The sequence below is a fragment of the Falco rusticolus genome, chromosome 4 (assembly GCF_015220075.1).
Source record: "Falco rusticolus isolate bFalRus1 chromosome 4, bFalRus1.pri, whole genome shotgun sequence".
Lineage (NCBI taxonomy): Eukaryota > Metazoa > Chordata > Aves > Falconiformes > Falconidae > Falco > Falco rusticolus.
Window position 1 is genome coordinate 47068478 of NC_051190.1, and position 17451 is coordinate 47085928.

A 17451-nucleotide genomic window follows, 5' to 3' on the forward strand; every position below is an offset into this window, starting at 1 on the left:
AGTGTCCAGAGCTCTTAATCCCAGGATGTCCCAGCATTGTGGGAAGCAGCAGAGGATGTCCTGCTGGGGAGATGAGGGGTGAAGGGTGTTTAATCCACATGCTTGCGTCACCAGTGGTCCCCTGACCCTTGCTCCTGGAGGGATCCCTCCGTGTCTCCTTGGTGCCCAGGGCAGAGTCTTCAAAGGGAGAGGGAATTCCTGGCTTCTCCCTGCCACGCTGCTTGGCTGCGCTGCCCTTCGCAGTGAGACTTGCTGCCTTTTTAGAGTCCTTTGTGGCAGCCAGAGGGTGTTTTTGCCATGGCCACGCTGCCTCAAAGCCCATCAGGATCCCTAATTGTAGCCTCAGTCCTGCCTGGGGTGTGGGGGGCTGAGTCCCACCCTCCCCGGTGGTGTGCTGGGGGGTGAGCAAGGTGTGTGTGCTTGCAGGGAGGAGGCAGAAGTGGAGGTGCAGGACCCCAAAGCCCGAGCCAAAGCCAACTGGCTGAGAGCCTTCAACAAGGTCTGCATGCAGCTGCAGGAGGTGAGCAACCCTGTGGCCGCCCACCGCCGGGTCCCAGCACCGGCTGCCTGCTGGGCTGGGGGCACAGCCCCTTCCCGTGCTCGGGCATCTTCTAGACACATCTGCTCCCTGACCCCATGGACATCCCACCCCCTGAGGGCAGTGGGGACCCCGGGGGGCCCCAATAGTCGTGGCCCCACACCCCCGTTCATGCCAGGTGGGACCCCACAGGGGGCAGGGAGTGCTGAGGACCCTTCCCCCGGTGTGTGCTGCATGCGGTGTGCTGGTGTGAGCCCCTCCGCCTTCTCCCCTGTATTGAGTTGACAATTTTTTGTTCTGTTTTTAGACTCCATCCTCCATCTTTTCTTTTTGTTTTGGCTCTGGATTCACCCCCTGGGGCTTCGATCCCCCTCCCCACCGCTTCTCTTTTCAGTTGTCCACCACCATGGCCCTTGCACCCGCGTCTCCCCTTCCTGCAGGGAAGGGGTGTAGCCTGCCTGCAGGTAAGCATGACCAACAGGAGCAACCTGGCATCGTGTGCGGGTGTCTGTGTGTCTGTGTGTGGCATTGCAGGAGGGTCCCTGCACACCCCCGCTCCCCGCTCTGCTCTGGTTTTTCCCCCGCACTTCTCCCCAACTGGCTGCGGGTCCGTGCGGACCTGCTGAGCCTTCCAACCACGCTTCTCCCATCCCCCAGCCCTGAATTTTTGCACCGTGCAGCCATCCCTGCTGCTTTGCCATCCCCAGCCCCTTTGCTGGTGCCTGCCCCTCCCTTGTCCCACTCGGCCTCTTGCAGATACTTTATTCCGGGTGCCAGCTCTTCGCTGGGAAGAGCCCCAGCAGTTTAGGAACATGCTTTTCTCCATCCACCCTCTAAACCCTTTCCGTACTTGCCCAGCACTGTGGGTGCTGTGCTGCCAGCAGCGCCGAGCCCTGGGGGGGCTGTCACGTGTGGGGGGCTCGGTGCTGCGCCCGTGACGGTCACCCCTTGTCTTGCAGGCTCGCGGGGAAGGTGATGGAGAAGCTAAATCCCTGTGGTTCAAAGGCGGGTGAGTATGGGGGGAGGCTGGTACTTTCTGCCCCCCCTGGGGTCTCGCAGGCTGCTCTGCCTTCCTCGTTAGGATGTGATTAACGAGCTTGTCAGGGGATGGGTGTGGGGAAGCGTTGCTGAGCTGTGGGCATGGCAGGGGGGCAGATGTTTGGTCTGAACGCTGGTCACTTAGTGCTTTTGGAGGAGCTAGCAGAGATGCCACCGCTCCGTGTCCCTGCGAGCCACTGCTGAAGGGGACAGTGAGGAGGTGAGTGGGCTGAGATGGGACCAAGCTGGGGTGGCAGCTCCCACTTCTCTCCCATAATCTGGGGCTTGAGGGGTGCCATGGGGAACCCCGAGCCCCTCACCTGGATGGGCTGTGGCTCTCACCCCCATGTCTGCCTCACAGGCGGCCCTGCAGGCAGAACCTGGCAGGTTTCCTTGAGGACCCACCAGAACGTGCCGTGTTTTTCTTGTGGACAGGGCTGGAAGCCGTGCTGCCCCAGTTTCTCTTGCAGCAGAACAGCTTGGTGGTCACCTTCGGTGTCCCGGAGGGAAACCCCGGCTCTCCCGCTTCATGCTGCAAAGCCAAAGCTAACTGAGCCAAAGGGGCTGTTTTCCCCCTTGCGTTTCACTCTCACACCACTGAAGCAAAACATCTTCACGGGGGGAAAACCACAATTTTCTGCCAGAATCCTCTTCCCCGCTTGTTTTCAACCCAGTGATCCCTGCCCTGGCTGGGGCAGTGGTGTGGATGGGGGTCCCACGGTGGGTCTGAGCCCACCCGGGGGTTGCTCTGCAGTCCAGTCTGCCAAGTCCCAAGTGAACACAGGGCAATAGCAGGGGGGGTCCCTTCCTGCCTCGGTTTCCCCTTCCCCGCTGACTCTCATCTCTCTTGCAGGCCTGGAGGCGGGTTGATCATTATAGACAGCATGCCGGACATACGCAAGCGAAAACCCATCCCCCTAGTTAGCGATTTGGTGAGGTTCCTCCTAACGCCTTGCACCACACAGCTGCCAGCTTCGCTCCTGCTGCGCCCCGCTAGACTGTGCCGCCCGCCCGTCCCGGCCGGTGCTTGGGTGCCCGGCTCCCCAGCTGCCTCTAACATGGCTTGTGTTTTCTGTTTTCTTTTTTTTCCGGCCTGGCTTGCCTGTCCCTGATGGCAGTGGGGCAGCAGTAAGGTTTCTGCGCTGCATTAACAGCATGCCCGACATTAAGCCTGGACGCAAATCTCTCCCTCTAGTCAGCGATCTGGTGAGCGCGGTCCGAGGGGTTAAAGAGAGAGCACCCTTGGGTGCTGCTGGCCAGCCCTGCCCAGCCTCCTCCAGCCCCACCAGCACGGGGTGGGGGTGTCCCAGGCTGTTTTGGGGGCCTCCTGGCCCTGGCCCTCCCGGTGGGCAGCTGTGAGGATGGCACAGCTGGACCCTCCCTACCTGGAGGATGGCACAGCTGGACCCTGCCTATCTGGGGGTGCTTCTCTTTAACGGAGCTCCAGGGCCCTGTCCCTACACCAAGCATCAGCCCAAGGCTTCCCGGAGCTGCAGCCGGTTTCCCGTTCTTTGACCGGTGCTGTGTCCCCGGTCCTTTCCCGTCCTAGGTGCCGCAGGCTCCCCACGGCTCCGGCTGCACTGGTGCTGGCCGGATGGACCCACGTACCAGTGCAGGGGTGGTGCTGGCTTTCCCGAGCTGTGCAGACCCTATGCTTCTGTCCCCACCATGGTCACTGCACTGCTACAGCCCCGTCCCCATGCTGGGGTGCCATCCAGCCCTGGGCTGTATTGCCCAGGGATACTCTGCTGTCACCACCTTGGTGACAAGAGACAGTGGTTATGGAAACCAGACACCCTTTGGACCCATGATTAGGTGCCCTTCACCTCCGTCCCCCTCTTTACACCTCACCGCCTCCACTTTGTGCCCTCCCCAGGGTGCCTCCACGCTGTCCCCAACTTGCCTGCCCTCTCTCATCCTGCTGCACCCCAGTGCCCCCCAGCCCACTCGGGCAGCTGCTGATGCTTCTGCACTGTGCTGTGTCAGTGTCGGGGTTTTGGGGTGGTGGGCTGTGATGGGGTGGGCAGGGGGCGGGTGTCCGGTGGTGCCTCTGCCTTTCCCTGCTGGGATTTGGCAGCCAGTGCTGTGGCTGGGGTGGCAACCCCCCCAGGGCCCAGCGCTGGGTGAGGGGCTGGTGTTGCCCCCATTCCTACTCATTCTGGCGGGGAGGGGGCAGGACTTGCCCTGCTGTGGGGTGACTTGCACTAACGACCTTTTATTCCCCCCTCGCCGGCCCTGGCTGCCCGTAGGCAATGGTAAGTGCCCCCCACCCCAGTCTCCCCCCGGGTTCTCAGACACACATTGAGAGGCTTTGCCTCATTGAGCCTGAACTGGGAACGCTGTGGGCTGCTGAACTGGTTCCAGTCCCACTGTACAACAGGGTGGCACTTTGCAGCACTGGCATCGCTGGGCACTGGGCTGTCCCTGCTGCCAGCCCATGCAGCCCACACCCACCCCTGTCTGGGGTGGGGGTCCATCCCACATGTTTTATGGCCCCTGGGACCCCAAAAGAGCGTGGGAGGGACACCCAGTGCTCTGCCAGATCTGGGAACTGTTTTTCTTTCCCACAGTCCCTGGTCCAGTCCAGGAAAGCGGGAATCACGTCCGCGCTGGCCTCGAGCACCTTGAACAACGAAGAGTTGGTAGGTGGTGGGGCTGGCTGGGCGCGGGGTGGTCGTGGCAGGGGGGCTGAGCTCCGGCCGGCCGTGCCAGCAGTGGTGCTGCGGGGTCTGTGCCACGCCAGCATCCTCCTGCAGCGATGCCAAAGCAGCCAGGATGCTCACGGCTGTATCTGAGGGTGGTGGTATTTGTCCTCTGCCCTGCTCGGCCATGCCCGGCGGTGACACTGCACGTGGCCCAGCACCCATGGATGGGTCCCTGCACCCTGCCGCATGGCTCAGCTGCGGTGCGGTGCCTGAGTTTTTGTCCTCCTCTCTCTCCTGTCCTTGCACAGAAAAACCATGTTTACAAGAAGACCCTGCAAGCCTTAGTGTACCCCATCTCCTGCACGACGCCCCACAACTTTGAGGTGTGGACAGCCACCACCCCCACCTACTGCTACGAGTGTGAGGGGCTGCTTTGGGGCATTGCCCGGCAGGGCATGCGCTGTGCCGAGTGCGGCGTCAAGTGTCACGAGAAGTGCCAGGACCTGCTCAATGCTGACTGCCTGCAGAGTAAGGAGCCCTTGCCTGCAGCCTCATCCCTCCTCATCCCATCCCTCATCCCATCCCTTTGGAGAGAGAGGAGGGAGCAGCCCGGAGGGAGCTGCTGTAGGCGTGCGGGAAGCAATGAGGAGGGCAGATCTGTCCTGGGCAGGGTGTAGACCCCTCCAGGTTTGAGTTCATTCATATGTGGTGGTGGGCTTGGGGAGCTTTTGGCTGTCTCCTAGGTGCTGCCCACCCCCGCCACCTCCACCATCTCACCCATGGCTGTCCTCTTCCAGGGGCGGCAGAGAAAAGCTCCAAGCACGGAGCAGAGGACCGGACCCAGAATATCATCATGGTGCTCAAGGACCGCATGAAGATCCGGGAGCGCAACAAGCCGGAGATATTTGAGCTGATCCAGGAGGTGTTTGGGGTCACCAAGACCACGCACACACAGCAGATGAAGGCAGTGAAGCAGAGTGTCCTGGATGGCACCTCCAAATGGTCAGCCAAGATCAGCATCACGGGTAGGCACTGGCTGTGCCTGGCACTGTGTGTGCTGGGGGACCATGTGGCTGTCCCCTTGCACAGGGATGCTGCGTGCTCCAACCCTCCTCCTGCCCCTCGTCCTGCAAACCAGCTCCAGCCCCTGAAGCTCTGCCAGGGGACACAAGGTGCCTGTTGCAGGGATCTCTGTGACCGTGGCACTGACTCCTCTCTCTCTCTGTTCTCTCCTCTGCATGTGCCACGCGTGTGCCTGGCATGGCTGGGTGTGTGTGGCCGTGCTGCAGTTGTTTGTGCCCAGGGTCTGCAAGCAAAGGATAAGACGGGTTCCAGTGACCCATATGTCACTGTCCAGGTTGGAAAGACAAAAAAAAGGACTAAAACGATCTACGGCAATCTCAACCCGGTCTGGGAGGAGAATTTCCATTTGTAAGTTCACCCCTGGCGCCTTCCTGGCCACTCGTGGTCATGCTGGGCTGTCAGTGTGTCCTGGCAAGTTGGGAGGGAGGCAGCTGGGGCCTCATCCTGCCCCAGTTGAGGGTGGAAGGGTGCTGCTGGGAGTGCCGAATTTGTGCCATGGAGGGTTTGGTTCCTGGTGATGGGGGCTGATCCAGGCTGCGTTGCAGCTGCCTGAGCATGGTGCTGAGCCCGCCGGGGAGGGCTGGGGCCCCCACATCAGCTCTTTTCCCCAGTTCCTGCCCAGTGCTGGGGTGGTCCCTCTTGTTTAGGGAAACAGAAGCTGGGGAGAGGCTGGAAAGGTTTCCCTGCTCATCCGAGGGCTTGTCCCTTCTCACCCCTGCAGCGAGTGCCATAACTCCTCCGACCGCATCAAGGTCCGCGTCTGGGACGAAGATGATGATATCAAGTCCCGTGTCAAGCAGCGCTTCAAGAGGGAGTCTGACGACTTCCTGGGCCAGACAATCATTGAGGTCCGGACCCTGAGCGGGGAGATGGACGTCTGGTACAACCTCGGTAACCAGCTGCCCCAGCACGGTCGGCTTGGGCTGGGACCCCCGGCCCTCTGCGCCTGGGGGGTGTGCCGCCAGCCCTGGCGTGAAAACTATTTCAGCATCTTAGCATAGGGTCTGCTGTTGAACACCTAATACTGAAAGCCACTAGGATGGAAGTGCTTTGCCAGGGTCATCCTCAAAACCCTTTGCCCAGGAGGTCTGGACCACCAGCCCTCTGCAGAGGGGAAACTGAGGCACAAAGAGGCCATGTCTCTGTAGTGCCTGGGGATATGGCCAAACCCGTCTCTGCAATGCCTCGTTGCATTGTACCCTGGCCTGGCTGGGTGACCCCCCCCCCCAGCCCTGAGAGCCCCTCCACGCTGGAGCCATTTCCCCCTCTTTGGGGCCAGGAGTGAGCGGAGCTGCTCCGGGGAAGCCTCACGTCTCGTTCCCCTCCCTGTATCCCCGCAGACAAGCGGACAGACAAGTCGGCCGTGTCAGGAGCCATCCGGCTGCACATCAGCGTGGAGATCAAAGGCGAGGAGAAGGTGGCTCCCTACCACGTACAGTACACCTGCCTGCACGAGGTGAGCAGCCCGGGCAGGCACAGGGGGGCATGGCCCCCACCCCAGCCATGCCACTGTGCCACCGCTGGCCCTGGGGACCTGACAGGACTCATTTGTACCTCCAGAACCTCTTCCACTTCGTGACGGATTTGCAAAACAACGGGGTGGTGAAGATCCCCGACGCCAAGGGGGATGACGCCTGGAAGGTGTACTTCGATGAGACAGCCCAGGAGATTGTGGATGAGTTTGCCATGCGCTATGGGGTGGAGTCCATCTACCAGGCCATGACGTGAGTCCCTTGCCCCCCCCCCCGCTCAAAGGGGCTGTGCCAGCCCTGGGTTGGGGGCATCGCTGTTGGTGTCTTCCTCCCTTGCCGCCCTTTGCACCCACCGTGGGTGCAGACGTGCTCCCCTAGCTCGCCACACACCTCTGCACCCCTCCCTCCCTTTCTCCGTGCGTGCACCCCAAACCCCACGCCCCTTCCTACAGGTACCCCCTCCCGTGGCCCCACGCCCTCACCTTCCGCCTCCCTCTGCAGGCATTTTGCCTGCCTTTCCTCCAAATACATGTGCCCGGGGGTGCCGGCGGTGATGAGTACCCTGCTAGCCAACATCAACGCCTACTATGCCCACACCACGGCTTCCACCAACGTCTCAGCCTCTGACCGCTTTGCTGCTTCCAATTTCGGGGTAAGTCCGATGGTGCGTAAGCCTTCCTTCCTTCTTCTCTCTCTTGTCTTGGGAGGGGGTGGGGGGCTCGGGGGGCGAAAAAAGGCTGTGCAAAACACCCCGCTCCAAACTGCAGCTGGGCAGCAGGGGGTCAGGCCTTGCTTGCACCAAAATTCATCCTGCTCCCGTTTTTCAGGAAGGAAAAGAGCCACCACCTTCCTGGGAGAAGGTCTAAATTTGCTCCCCAGATTATTATGGTAAAACTGCGACTGGAGTCCGAGCAGGCTGGGATGCTCCGTGGTGGTGTGGCAGGAGGGGGAAGCCTTGGTGGCAAAATCACAAGCAGGTGGCAAGGAGCCACCCCGGCAGCTCACTGGGAGTTTTGCACGGCCCTGTGATCTTTGGGCGCACCCCGGGACCGCTGCAAACTCACCTGGCTGTGCCAGCACCCATGGGTGCCGGCTGGGTGCCCTCACTTGCAGTGAGCTGGGTGAGTTTGTGCCGGGTCCAGGTGCGCCCTGGGGGATGTGGGTGAGGAGGGGCTGAGTTCTCGCCCCGGCTCCCCCCGTGTCAGCCCAGAGGCAGCAGGTGGGTGCTCTGGGTGTGCACAGGACGAGCCAGGATCAGTGCCCAGCCCCAGGTCAGGCCAAGTGGGTAGCCAGGGATGCAGCCAGGGCCGAGCGCAGCTCTGGGCAGCAGCCGCTTTGGCTCACCTCCCCGTTCCCGTTGCCGGGGGCAGCTAGAGCCAAGCGAGCTGTGCCTCTGGGTCACACAAGAGGAGGAAACTGTAAAAAAGCAAAAAAGCAAAAAAAAAAAAAGGAAAAAAAAAAGCACCTTTTCTCTAACGTGGAGGGTTTTAAAAACTTGTTTCTTTCTCTTTTTTTAGAGAGCCTAAGGTCGGGTCCTAAAGTGCCCGGCCATGTCGCTTTATCCCCGAGTTCCCGCCGTGTCCAGTTTTAAAGTGCTGCAGCCGTTTGGTGGCGGGGACACACGGTCTCGGCCCAGAGCCTGGCTTTGCCGTCTCCGGCGGGCGAAGGTTTGCGGTCGCCAGTGCAGGCTGCCGGCTGGCATGAGCCGCGGCCAGGCGGGCATGGGACTTGCTGCCCCGTCCCGTCCCCTTGTCCTCCCTGCCCAGGACTCGGGGAGCTGCTCTGGGCTCTCTGGAGCCCTGTGGGGCAGCCCTGACCCGGTACAGCCTCATGGGAAGCCCATGGGGTTATCTAAAGTACCACCCCCCCTCCAAGCAGAGATGCAAAATGAAATGCCTCCTGACAGCATTTTGGGGCAGGTCGGTTGCTTTGCCCTCAGCTCTGACCCCCGATCCGCAGCTCAACGCGGGATTTGCATCCTGCGCTTCCTAGGTGGGAGCTGGGCTGAGCTGACTTGAAGCCCCTCAGCCCCAGTGAAGCCCCTCTACCCTGGGCGATTCCTGCCCACATCCCCCTGTGCAGCCCTGCTGGGTGAGCGAGGAGCCCGCAGAGGCGTCCAGCTGCCGGGGTCTATCCTGGCCTTGTCCTGAGGCAGCTCAGCCCCAGAGATGGGTGACCGCTGCAAGAGCCCAGCTGCTTTTTGCCTGCCCTTTTTTCCTGAGCTCTTTGAAAGCTTTAATCCAGGGGGCACGATCCTGTGCGCCCTCTCCCTCCTTCTGCCCCGAGCCCAGGCTTGGAGGTGTCCAAGCAGGCAGGGCAGGTAGGGAGGGCAGCCTGTCTCCCTGCGGCACCAGCCACACACACACAAAGGGGACACACGGTGCTGCCTCTCGATCCCGTCCCACGCCTGGCACAGCCCCACGTGCCACGTTGCTGCCTCTCGATCCCATCCCACACCTGGCACAGCCACACGTGCCGCGTTGCTGCCTCTCGATCCTGTCCCGTGCCTGGCACAGCCACACGTGCCACGTTGCTGCCTCTCGATCCCATCCCACACCTGGCACAGCCACACGTGCCGCGTTGCTGCCTCTCGATCCCATCCCACACCTGGCACAGCCACACGTGCCGCGTTGCTGCCTCTCGATCCCATCCCACACCTGGCACAGCCACACGTGCCACGTTGCTGCCTCTCGATCCCATCCCACACCTGGCACAGCCACACGTGCCGCGTTGCTGCCTCTCGATCCCATCCCACACCTGGCACAGCCACACGTGCCGCGTTGCTGCCTCTCAATCCCATCCCACACCTGGCACAGCCACACGTGCCACGTTGCTGCCTCTCAATCCCATCCCACACCTGGCACAGCCACACGTGCCACGTTGCTGCCTCTCGATCCCATCCCACACCTGGCACAGCCACACGTGCCACGTTGCTGCCTCTCGATCCCATCCCACACCTGGCACAGCCACACGTGCCACGTTGCTGCCTCTCGATCCCATCCCACACCTGGCACAGCCACACGTGCCGCGTTGCTGCCTCTCGATCCTGTCCCGTGCCTGGCACAGCCACACGTGCCACGTTGCTGCCTCTGGATCCTGTCCCGTGCCTGGCACAGCCACACGTGCCACGTTGCTGCCTCTTGATCCCATCCCACGCCTGGCACAGCCACATGTGCCGCGTTGCTGCCTCTGGATCCTGTCCCGTGCCTGGCACAGCCACATGTGCCATGGAGCTGTCAACAGCTGCCACCGAGCCCCAGCCACCAGCGAGGACACGCTTGTCTCCCATCTCCGCGGGCATCCTGTGCCTGCCCGCAGGGCTCTGATGGAGGAAGGAGGGCAGGAGGGCCAGCAGGCCAGCAGGAAGGAGGGGGATGAGCGGGGGACAGTGCAGGTGGGGCTGGGGACAGAAAGAGCCAGGGGCAGCAGGGAGGGGGGACGGTCCCTGCCGCCTTTCCCCCGTTTACCCGGCTCCGGGGCATTTCTCCACAGAAGGAACGGTTTGTCAAACTCCTCGACCAGCTGCACAACTCGCTGCGGATCGACCTCTCCATGTACCGGGTAAGGAGCCCTGCTGTGCCTCAGTTTCCCCACCTTTCTAATAAGGTCTGGAACAGCGGGTGGCTGTTTTCCTCCTCCTTTGCTTGCCCCTGTGAGAGTTTTGTGTGCAATTCCACTCTGTTATTCCCCTTTGGCAGAACAACTTCCCTGCCAGCAGTCCGGAACGGCTGCAGGATCTCAAGTCCACAGTGGATTTACTGACCAGCATCACCTTCTTTCGGATGAAGGTACTACTGGGGCCCCAGTCGCCCCATCCCTCTGGTGGGGGGGCTGACCCTTGCCAGCCCCAGTTCTTTGCATGGTTGGGGTTGTGCTGGCCTGGTGGTAGCCCCCGGGTGGCTGATGGGGCTGCCCCCACCACTCCCTCCCCACACCCCCAGGTCCAGGAGCTGCAGAGCCCCCCCCGAGCCAGCCAGGTGGTGAAGGACTGCGTGAAAGCCTGCCTCAACTCCACCTACGAGTACATCTTCAACAACTGTCACGAGCTGTACAGTCGCGAGTACCAGACGGACCCGGTGCGTGGGCCGGGGGGAGCTGGGATGCACTGGGGTGCCAGTCGCTGCGGGGGGACCTCGCTGCCCTTCCCCATCCCCTGCCCTTCTCCTTCGTGTGATGCTCCTGCTCCCTCTCCGGAGCGCTCAGCCCCGTGCAGAATGAGCCCTAAGCTTTGGGCAAGGTTTGACCCCACTGCTGCGGGGTTGAGACTGGGGTCAGACAAGGGGGAGCTGTGTGGGGGCCTCCAGGGTGTTTCCAGAGCCCTCCTGCCACCTTGTTAGCCCTGCCATGAAATCGAGCCCTGCAGGTAGGGTGACTGGAGCCTCCGCTGTGTCCCCATCACTCCAGACTAAGAAAGGCGAGGTGCCCCCTGAGGAGCAGGGCCCCAGCATCAAAAACCTGGACTTCTGGTCCAAGCTCATCACCCTGATAGTCTCCATTATCGAGGAGGACAAGAATTCCTACACGCCCTGCCTGAACCAGTGAGTAGGTGCTGGGAAAGGGGACCCTGCTTTGCACCGGGGGGATGCTCACATGGTGGCCTTGGTAGCTTTAGTCCTTTGGAACTGGGCTGTAATGTCCATTGTACAGATGGGGAAACTGAGGCAGGCGGGGGGTGTGCAGGGGATGTATCTCTGAGTGGAGGGCTGGTCCACCCCGTGTCCGTGCTTTCCCCTTGCCCCAGGTTCCCCCAGGAGCTGAACGTGGGGAAGATCAGCGCCGAGGTGATGTGGAACCTCTTCGCTCAAGACATGAAATACGCTATGGAGGGTGAGTCCCACCGCGCCACCCGTAGCCCTAGGGAAACCAGGCAGGAGCCGCACTCTGCTCCCACCTCCTCTGTTTCCTGGGTAAACCCATTTCTCCCCTCATCAACCCAACGCCCGGCTTAAATCCCACCGAATAAGCGCTTCCACCTTACCCCATCACCCTGGCATCCCCGGAGCATCCTCGGGGCAGCCGCCTCCCCAGGTTTGGGGCTTGAAGCAACCCCCCCTGCCCTCACCTTCCCCGTGCAGAGCACGACAAGCACCGCCTATGCAAGAGCGCGGACTACATGAACCTGCACTTCAAGGTGAAGTGGCTCTACAACGAGTACGTCACTGAGCTGCCCTCCTTCAAGAGCCGTGTGCCCGAGTACCCGGCGTGAGTACAGCCCTGGGGGGCAGGGGAGGGGGTGCTTGCCCCCACGGGGGGCTGGCTGGCCTCACTGGGAACGGGTCTGTCTTCCAGCTGGTTTGAGCCCTTCGTTATCCAGTGGCTGGATGAGAACGAAGAGGTGTCACGGGATTTCCTGCACGGAGCACTGGAGCGGGACAAGAAGGATGGGGTATGAGCAGGACTGTCAGCGGGCGCAGGAGCTGGGGGTGTGCAAGGGGCTTGTCCCTCGATGCCCAGCGTATCCCAACTGGGGCCAAAGTTTCCCTCCCTGCCCCCGCTGACGCTGCCTCTTCCTCCCCCAGTTCCAGCAGACGTCGGAGCATGCACTCTTCTCTTGCTCTGTGGTGGATGTCTTCTCCCAGCTCAACCAGAGCTTCGAGATCATCAAGAAGCTTGAATGCCCCGACCCCCAGATTGTTGGGCACTACATGCGAAGGTTTGCCAAGGTGGGCAGCTGCTGGGGCGGGGGCCGCTGAGCTGGCAGCACCCCTGGGACCCCGGTCCCACCAGGGCTTCTGGGCTCTGCTGCCTCCCACTCAGCCACAGGCAGTGGCGCAGGGCACGGATTGCACCACCTCGAACAGCAGCGCTCAAGCAAACACGCCACCACGGACCCTGTGGGTCTCCGGGCTTTGCTAGCACAGCAGATTAGCTAATTAATGAGTTATTTAGTTAATTAGTCTTGTTAGATTAATCTAGATTAATTAAATGCCACTGCCTTGCTGCAGTGTGGGAGTTGCAGGCAGGCTCGGTGATGCCTTCAGAGCTGTGCTGGAGCTGCCCGTGCAGACCAGCCGTGCCGGAGCTGGCTTCCAGCGGCTGTGCCTGTGCAGCTGCTGGTGCACCCGTGGGGCCAGAGAGCCTAGGGGTCTGAGGGTGCACCCAGGTGTTGGGATGTTCCATTGCTCTGCAACTCATGGTCTTCTTCCCTCCTCCCCTTTGCTGCTGCCTGGGTGTCCGTTGCTGCCCTTGGTTGGCTGCAGACCATCAGCAACGTGCTACTCCAGTACGCTGAGATCATTTCCAAGGATTTCGCCTCCTACTGCTCCAAGGAGAAAGAGAAAGTGGTGACGTATCTCCCTTCTGCTTGCAACCTGCCTCGTGCTGCCAGGCACGACTGTCCCCACGCGGTGACCCCAGCCATCACCCCAGCTCCAGAGCTGGTCCCCATGGTGCGGGTCCTGCCCTCGGGCTCTGTCCTGTGGCAGTCCCTGAAATGCTGCCAGGCAGAGCTCCATGCTGGGACTGTCCTTGTGCCCGCCAGTGCAGGGTGGGAGGGACCTGGGGTGGTGGGCAGCTGTTCCAGCCACATTTGGTGGTCCTGACCCCCTTCTCCGTGCCATCCCTCCAGCCCTGCATCCTGATGAACAACATCCAGCAGCTCCGTGTCCAGCTCGAGAAGATGTTTGAAGCCATGGGTGGGAAAGAGGTGCGTATCAAGGGGGTCTCCAGGAGGGAGGCCTGTGGAGGAGCTGGATCAGTCCCTTCTCCCCAAAGGCTGCCCCTTCCCTGGCCCCGCAGTGCTGGGAGCAGACCCCAGTTCCTCACTCCTGTACGGGAACACGCTGTCCCACCCTATGGCACCCGGCTCTCCCACCACACTGGGTGATGGATGGGCTTCACCCTGCCCAGGGGTGCTTATGGGGTGCAGAGACACCCCCCCAGGGCTGGGCCAGGGACCCTGATGGCTTCTCCAACCTGTCCCTCCTCCAGCTGGACACAGAAGCCAGTGATATCCTCAAGGAACTGCAGGTGAAACTCAACAATGTCCTGGATGAGCTGAGCCGAGTCTTTGCCACCAGGTACACCTGGGGGAGAGGGTGCGGGCGGTGGGCCGAGGAGAGGTTTGGGGGTCCAGGAGCTGCGGCTGAGGCCAGGCAGGGGGCTCTGCTTGGCCAAGTGAGTCCTGGGCATGGCTGGGGGGGATGCTGAGCTGCCTGGGTGTTGTGGTCCCCAGTTTCCAGCCACACATTGAGGAATGCGTGAAGCAGATGGGTGACATCCTGGGCCAGGTGAAGGGCACTGGCAATGTCCCTGCCAGCACCTGCAGCAGCGTTGCGCAGGATGCTGACAATGTCCTGCAGCCCATCATGGACCTCCTGGACAGCAAGTGAGTATGTGGGGGAACGGGGACCCCCACCCTGCCCTGGCCCGCCCTGGCAGTGTGGGGGACCTGCAGGGTCAGGGTGGCTGGGCAAGGGGTGGCGTCAGGGGTGCTGTGCACCTTCAGCCCTGTCCCCTCTTTGCAGCCTGACACTCTTTGCCAAGATCTGTGAGAAGACGGTGCTGAAGCGGGTGCTGAAGGAGCTCTGGAAGCTGGTGATGAACACGATGGAGAAGACTATCGTCCTGCCCCCACTCACCGACCAGACGGTGAGTGACGGGGAGGGGGACCGGGGACAGGGGACCCTGGAGCTGAGACACAGGTGACTGATTTGAGCCAGTGTGGGACATTGCTGGCCAGGTGCCCTCATGGCTGCTGAGATGGTGGGGACTTCGTCGGCCTCCCCAAACCTGCCCCCAGCTCACGGCCAGGGAAGGGATGGAGGAGGGAAAGGTCATCACTGCAGCTCGGTGCAGCCCAGCACCCTCCTGGCTGGCTTTGCCAAAGGACCTTCCTGGCATCTCCATCGTGGCACCAGGAGGGAGCATTGGTCCTTTCCTCTCCACCCTTCCCTCCGAGCTGGGGCAGCACCCTATGCCACGCTCACCAGCACCGGCTGTGGGCAGGGTCCCCACCAGGAGGCTCAGCAGGAGGCTCGGGGTCTGCGGGGAGCCACCACGTTGGCCTTGCTGTGGGGCTGGGGAGTGGGGACTGGCTCTGTGGGGCTGGGGGGACAGGACTGAACTCTTCCTTGCTCATGAGCTGAACAGGTTCTAGGGGAGCAGAGCAAAGCCTGGGAATGGTCCCTCCTCAGAGGGAGGTTGCCTACAGGCTCGAGGCTCCGTATCGCATCGCTGTGTCTGCCCTCCCCGCGCGTAGCCATGCATCCCAAAGCTTTCCAAGGCGGCTGTTCCCTGGGCTCAGGCAGGGAAGGGTGACACCAAGGGCTCTGAGCCAGCCACATATCTGTCCCTGTCACTCTTCGTGGCTTTTGTCACTGTCACAAAGCTGGGCTCAGGCTCTTACTTGGAGTCTCTGGAGCCGCTGGCTGCTGTGTCACCTTTCTGGGGCTGCGGGGCTCCTCATGCTGTGTCTGTAGGGGACAGGACACTGGTGACCGGTCAGCCCTCAGTGGTGCCACCTCACTGGCACCTTGTCACAGCCCAGAGCCTGGCTCAGGTCAGCCCTGCATCACTCCAGGCCAGGCTCGCACACCCTTGGCCAAAGGTGGCCAAATCTAGCAGGGGAGCTGGTGCCACTGGGTCCCAGTTTCCATCCCACTCCCTGTCCCTGTCAGTTCCCAGCCATATGTGGCGTGTTCTGGAGGCAGCAAGCCCTGTGCTGAGGGCGGAGGTGGTGGCATGGGCATGTGGGTCCGTTGGGTGGTTTTCCCGAGTGGGGGCAGCCCTCGGAGGGGGCTGCGCTGGGGCTGCTCCCTGCGGCACGGGCAACTGGCCCAGGGTGGCTCTGGGCTCCAGCCTGGGGCTGGCTGGGCCAGGTGGGCAGCGTGGGGCTCCGTGTCGGAGCCAAACATTGAATGGGGTCCGCTGGCTTCCTGGAGCTGAGCCCCTCTGGGGCAGAGCCCCCTGCCGCTGAGGAAGGACTGGGCAGGCTGGGATGGGGCCAGTTTGGGGTTGTAGAGACCTGCGGTGCCGGTGGCAGGGCAGCAACACCGAGTGCTGTGGCACGTCAGACAGGGGACACCCCTGCCTCTGCCGTCCCTCCAGGCTGGTGGCGGTGGGAGGGCGGCCAAGGCTGGGACCCAGCCTGGGGCAGCTGGGGCTGGGGAGGATGGAGGAGGGGGTGGACACTCATGTCACGGTTGTTCTCTCCAATTGCTCCGCTCGCTTCTCAATGGCAGATGATTGTAAGTACGGCAGCCCCCTGTCTGTCTGTCTGTCTGTCTGCTGTGTGTCGGTCCTGGCCTCGCCGGTTTTTGTCTTGTGTGGCTGCCCGTGTCCTGCCCACACCCTCCTCTGGCTCCCAACTTGGTCCACCTCTGTGGTCCCCATCCTCATGCTGCCCGCTTGGCACTGGCTCCTGGCGGCCGTTTGCCCATGGCCCTACCTGGGTTCGGGGGGTGGGAAGGTCCTGAGCAGGTTTGCGGTGCCTGGATGCAGGGAGGCACAAGGGCTGGTGATGGAGTGTGTGGCGGGGGGACGGCAGTGGAGCAGTGCCATGTAACCAGGGCAGCCAAACCCAGGCTGATCCCATCTTCTTGCTCCATGTGGAGCACCACTGGAGACCTGAGCAGGGGGAGCGGTGTGTGCTGGGCAGTCAGGGCTGCTCTTCCTGACCCCTTGTGCCTCAGTTTCCCCTTGAGGCCCTGGCTGGAGTGTGGCTATGGTGGGGGTTGAGGGCAGAGGCTTTCCCTGCCGGCGGAGGGGAGCGTCTCGCTGGGACACAACATCCCTGGCCCGGTCGCTCATCAGTGGGGCAGCTTGCTGGCATGAGTTGTGAGACTTTTTCCCTGGTCAGGATGCGGCCCTGGGAGCCTGGGCTCCTGGGTTCCCTTCTCGGTGTTGCCGCCGGGTCCTTGCATGGCTTTGACTGAGCCGTTGCCTTTTGTCCTTTTCGGCTCAGTCTGTGGCCGTGGGCTTATGCCCTGTGGGGCAAGGGATGAGCCACATCCACCCCCAGTCCTGCCCATACCCCTGTTTTGACCACAGGTGCCTTTGCAAGGAGGAGCAGTGGTGTGGGTGCTGGTGGGTGGCTGCTGGGTGCTGATTCCTGCAGGGACAAACACCCATCCCCTGTCCCCCAACATCTTTTGTTTCCGACAGCAGTGTTTGGAGAGACTCGGGCTGAGCCTCCCCCCAGACCTCCTGGGGACCCAATGTCCCAGCCTTGTGGGGGCTGCCAGGGGACCGGGGGTGTGTGGGGGGTGTGTGTCAGCTCTGTGGGGTACAGAGCCCTCTTTTTCACCCCTCACCCCGTGCCTCAGTTTCCCTCCAGGGCAAGAAACCCTTCTGGTGGCCCCACTTGGCCCTAATTGTGCTGCTTGTCCCTCTTGCAGGCTTCCCTGCCAGCTGACCCCCCTGCTGCCTCCTCCTGATTCAGATGTACCCCAGCCCCCCCTGCTCCCCGAGCCTGGTTAGGACACCCCCCCACACTTGGTACTGCTGCCCCACTTTACTCTGTTTCTTCTGCCACCGCTGGGCCTGGGTCAGAGTGGGGTTGTCACTGGGCCCAGCACTGCATGGACCAGAACTCTGTGTGCAAAACCCAAGTGCTGCTGCCCCCGCTCCCCCCCAGCGCTGTAAGCAGCTGCCAGAGCTGGGGGGGGGATATGGGGGCACCAGAGGATGCCCACATGCAGAGCCAGCTGGCTGCCGCCTCCCTGTATCCCAAGCA

The 17451-nt window shown here is 62.1% G+C and overlaps 1 protein-coding gene across 11 annotated transcripts in view; it reads left to right on the forward strand.

Annotated features, from left to right (window-relative positions):
* The window catches only part of UNC13A (unc-13 homolog A), a 37040-nt gene that overhangs the window by 11296 nt on the left and 8293 nt on the right, over nucleotides 1–17451 (forward strand). For 2 of the 11 annotated variants that reach the window (XM_037384357.1, XM_037384361.1), the window contains exons 11-36: nucleotides 427–520; nucleotides 1498–1547; nucleotides 2430–2508; nucleotides 3826–3831; nucleotides 4147–4218; nucleotides 4530–4749; nucleotides 5019–5246; nucleotides 5511–5652; nucleotides 6026–6195; nucleotides 6645–6760; nucleotides 6865–7028; nucleotides 7278–7428; nucleotides 10269–10337; nucleotides 10475–10564; nucleotides 10718–10852; nucleotides 11181–11314; nucleotides 11518–11603; nucleotides 11852–11978; nucleotides 12066–12162; nucleotides 12296–12439; nucleotides 12977–13060; nucleotides 13345–13422; nucleotides 13707–13795; nucleotides 13951–14103; nucleotides 14243–14366; nucleotides 15959–15964. In XM_037384357.1, coding sequence (XP_037240254.1) covers nucleotides 427–520; nucleotides 1498–1547; nucleotides 2430–2508; nucleotides 3826–3831; nucleotides 4147–4218; nucleotides 4530–4749; nucleotides 5019–5246; nucleotides 5511–5652; nucleotides 6026–6195; nucleotides 6645–6760; nucleotides 6865–7028; nucleotides 7278–7428; nucleotides 10269–10337; nucleotides 10475–10564; nucleotides 10718–10852; nucleotides 11181–11314; nucleotides 11518–11603; nucleotides 11852–11978; nucleotides 12066–12162; nucleotides 12296–12439; nucleotides 12977–13060; nucleotides 13345–13422; nucleotides 13707–13795; nucleotides 13951–14103; nucleotides 14243–14366; nucleotides 15959–15964 — 2908 coding nt within the window. Of the gene's footprint in view, nucleotides 1–426; nucleotides 521–1497; nucleotides 1548–2429; nucleotides 2509–2694; nucleotides 2783–3825; nucleotides 3832–4146; nucleotides 4219–4529; nucleotides 4750–5018; nucleotides 5247–5510; nucleotides 5653–6025; nucleotides 6196–6644; nucleotides 6761–6864; nucleotides 7029–7277; nucleotides 7441–10268; nucleotides 10338–10474; nucleotides 10565–10717; nucleotides 10853–11180; nucleotides 11315–11517; nucleotides 11604–11851; nucleotides 11979–12065; nucleotides 12163–12295; nucleotides 12440–12976; nucleotides 13061–13344; nucleotides 13423–13706; nucleotides 13796–13950; nucleotides 14104–14242; nucleotides 14367–15958; nucleotides 15965–17451 lie in introns of all 11 variants that reach the window. The other 9 variants (XM_037384354.1, XM_037384358.1, XM_037384365.1 and 6 more) reach the window with 6 other exon arrangements.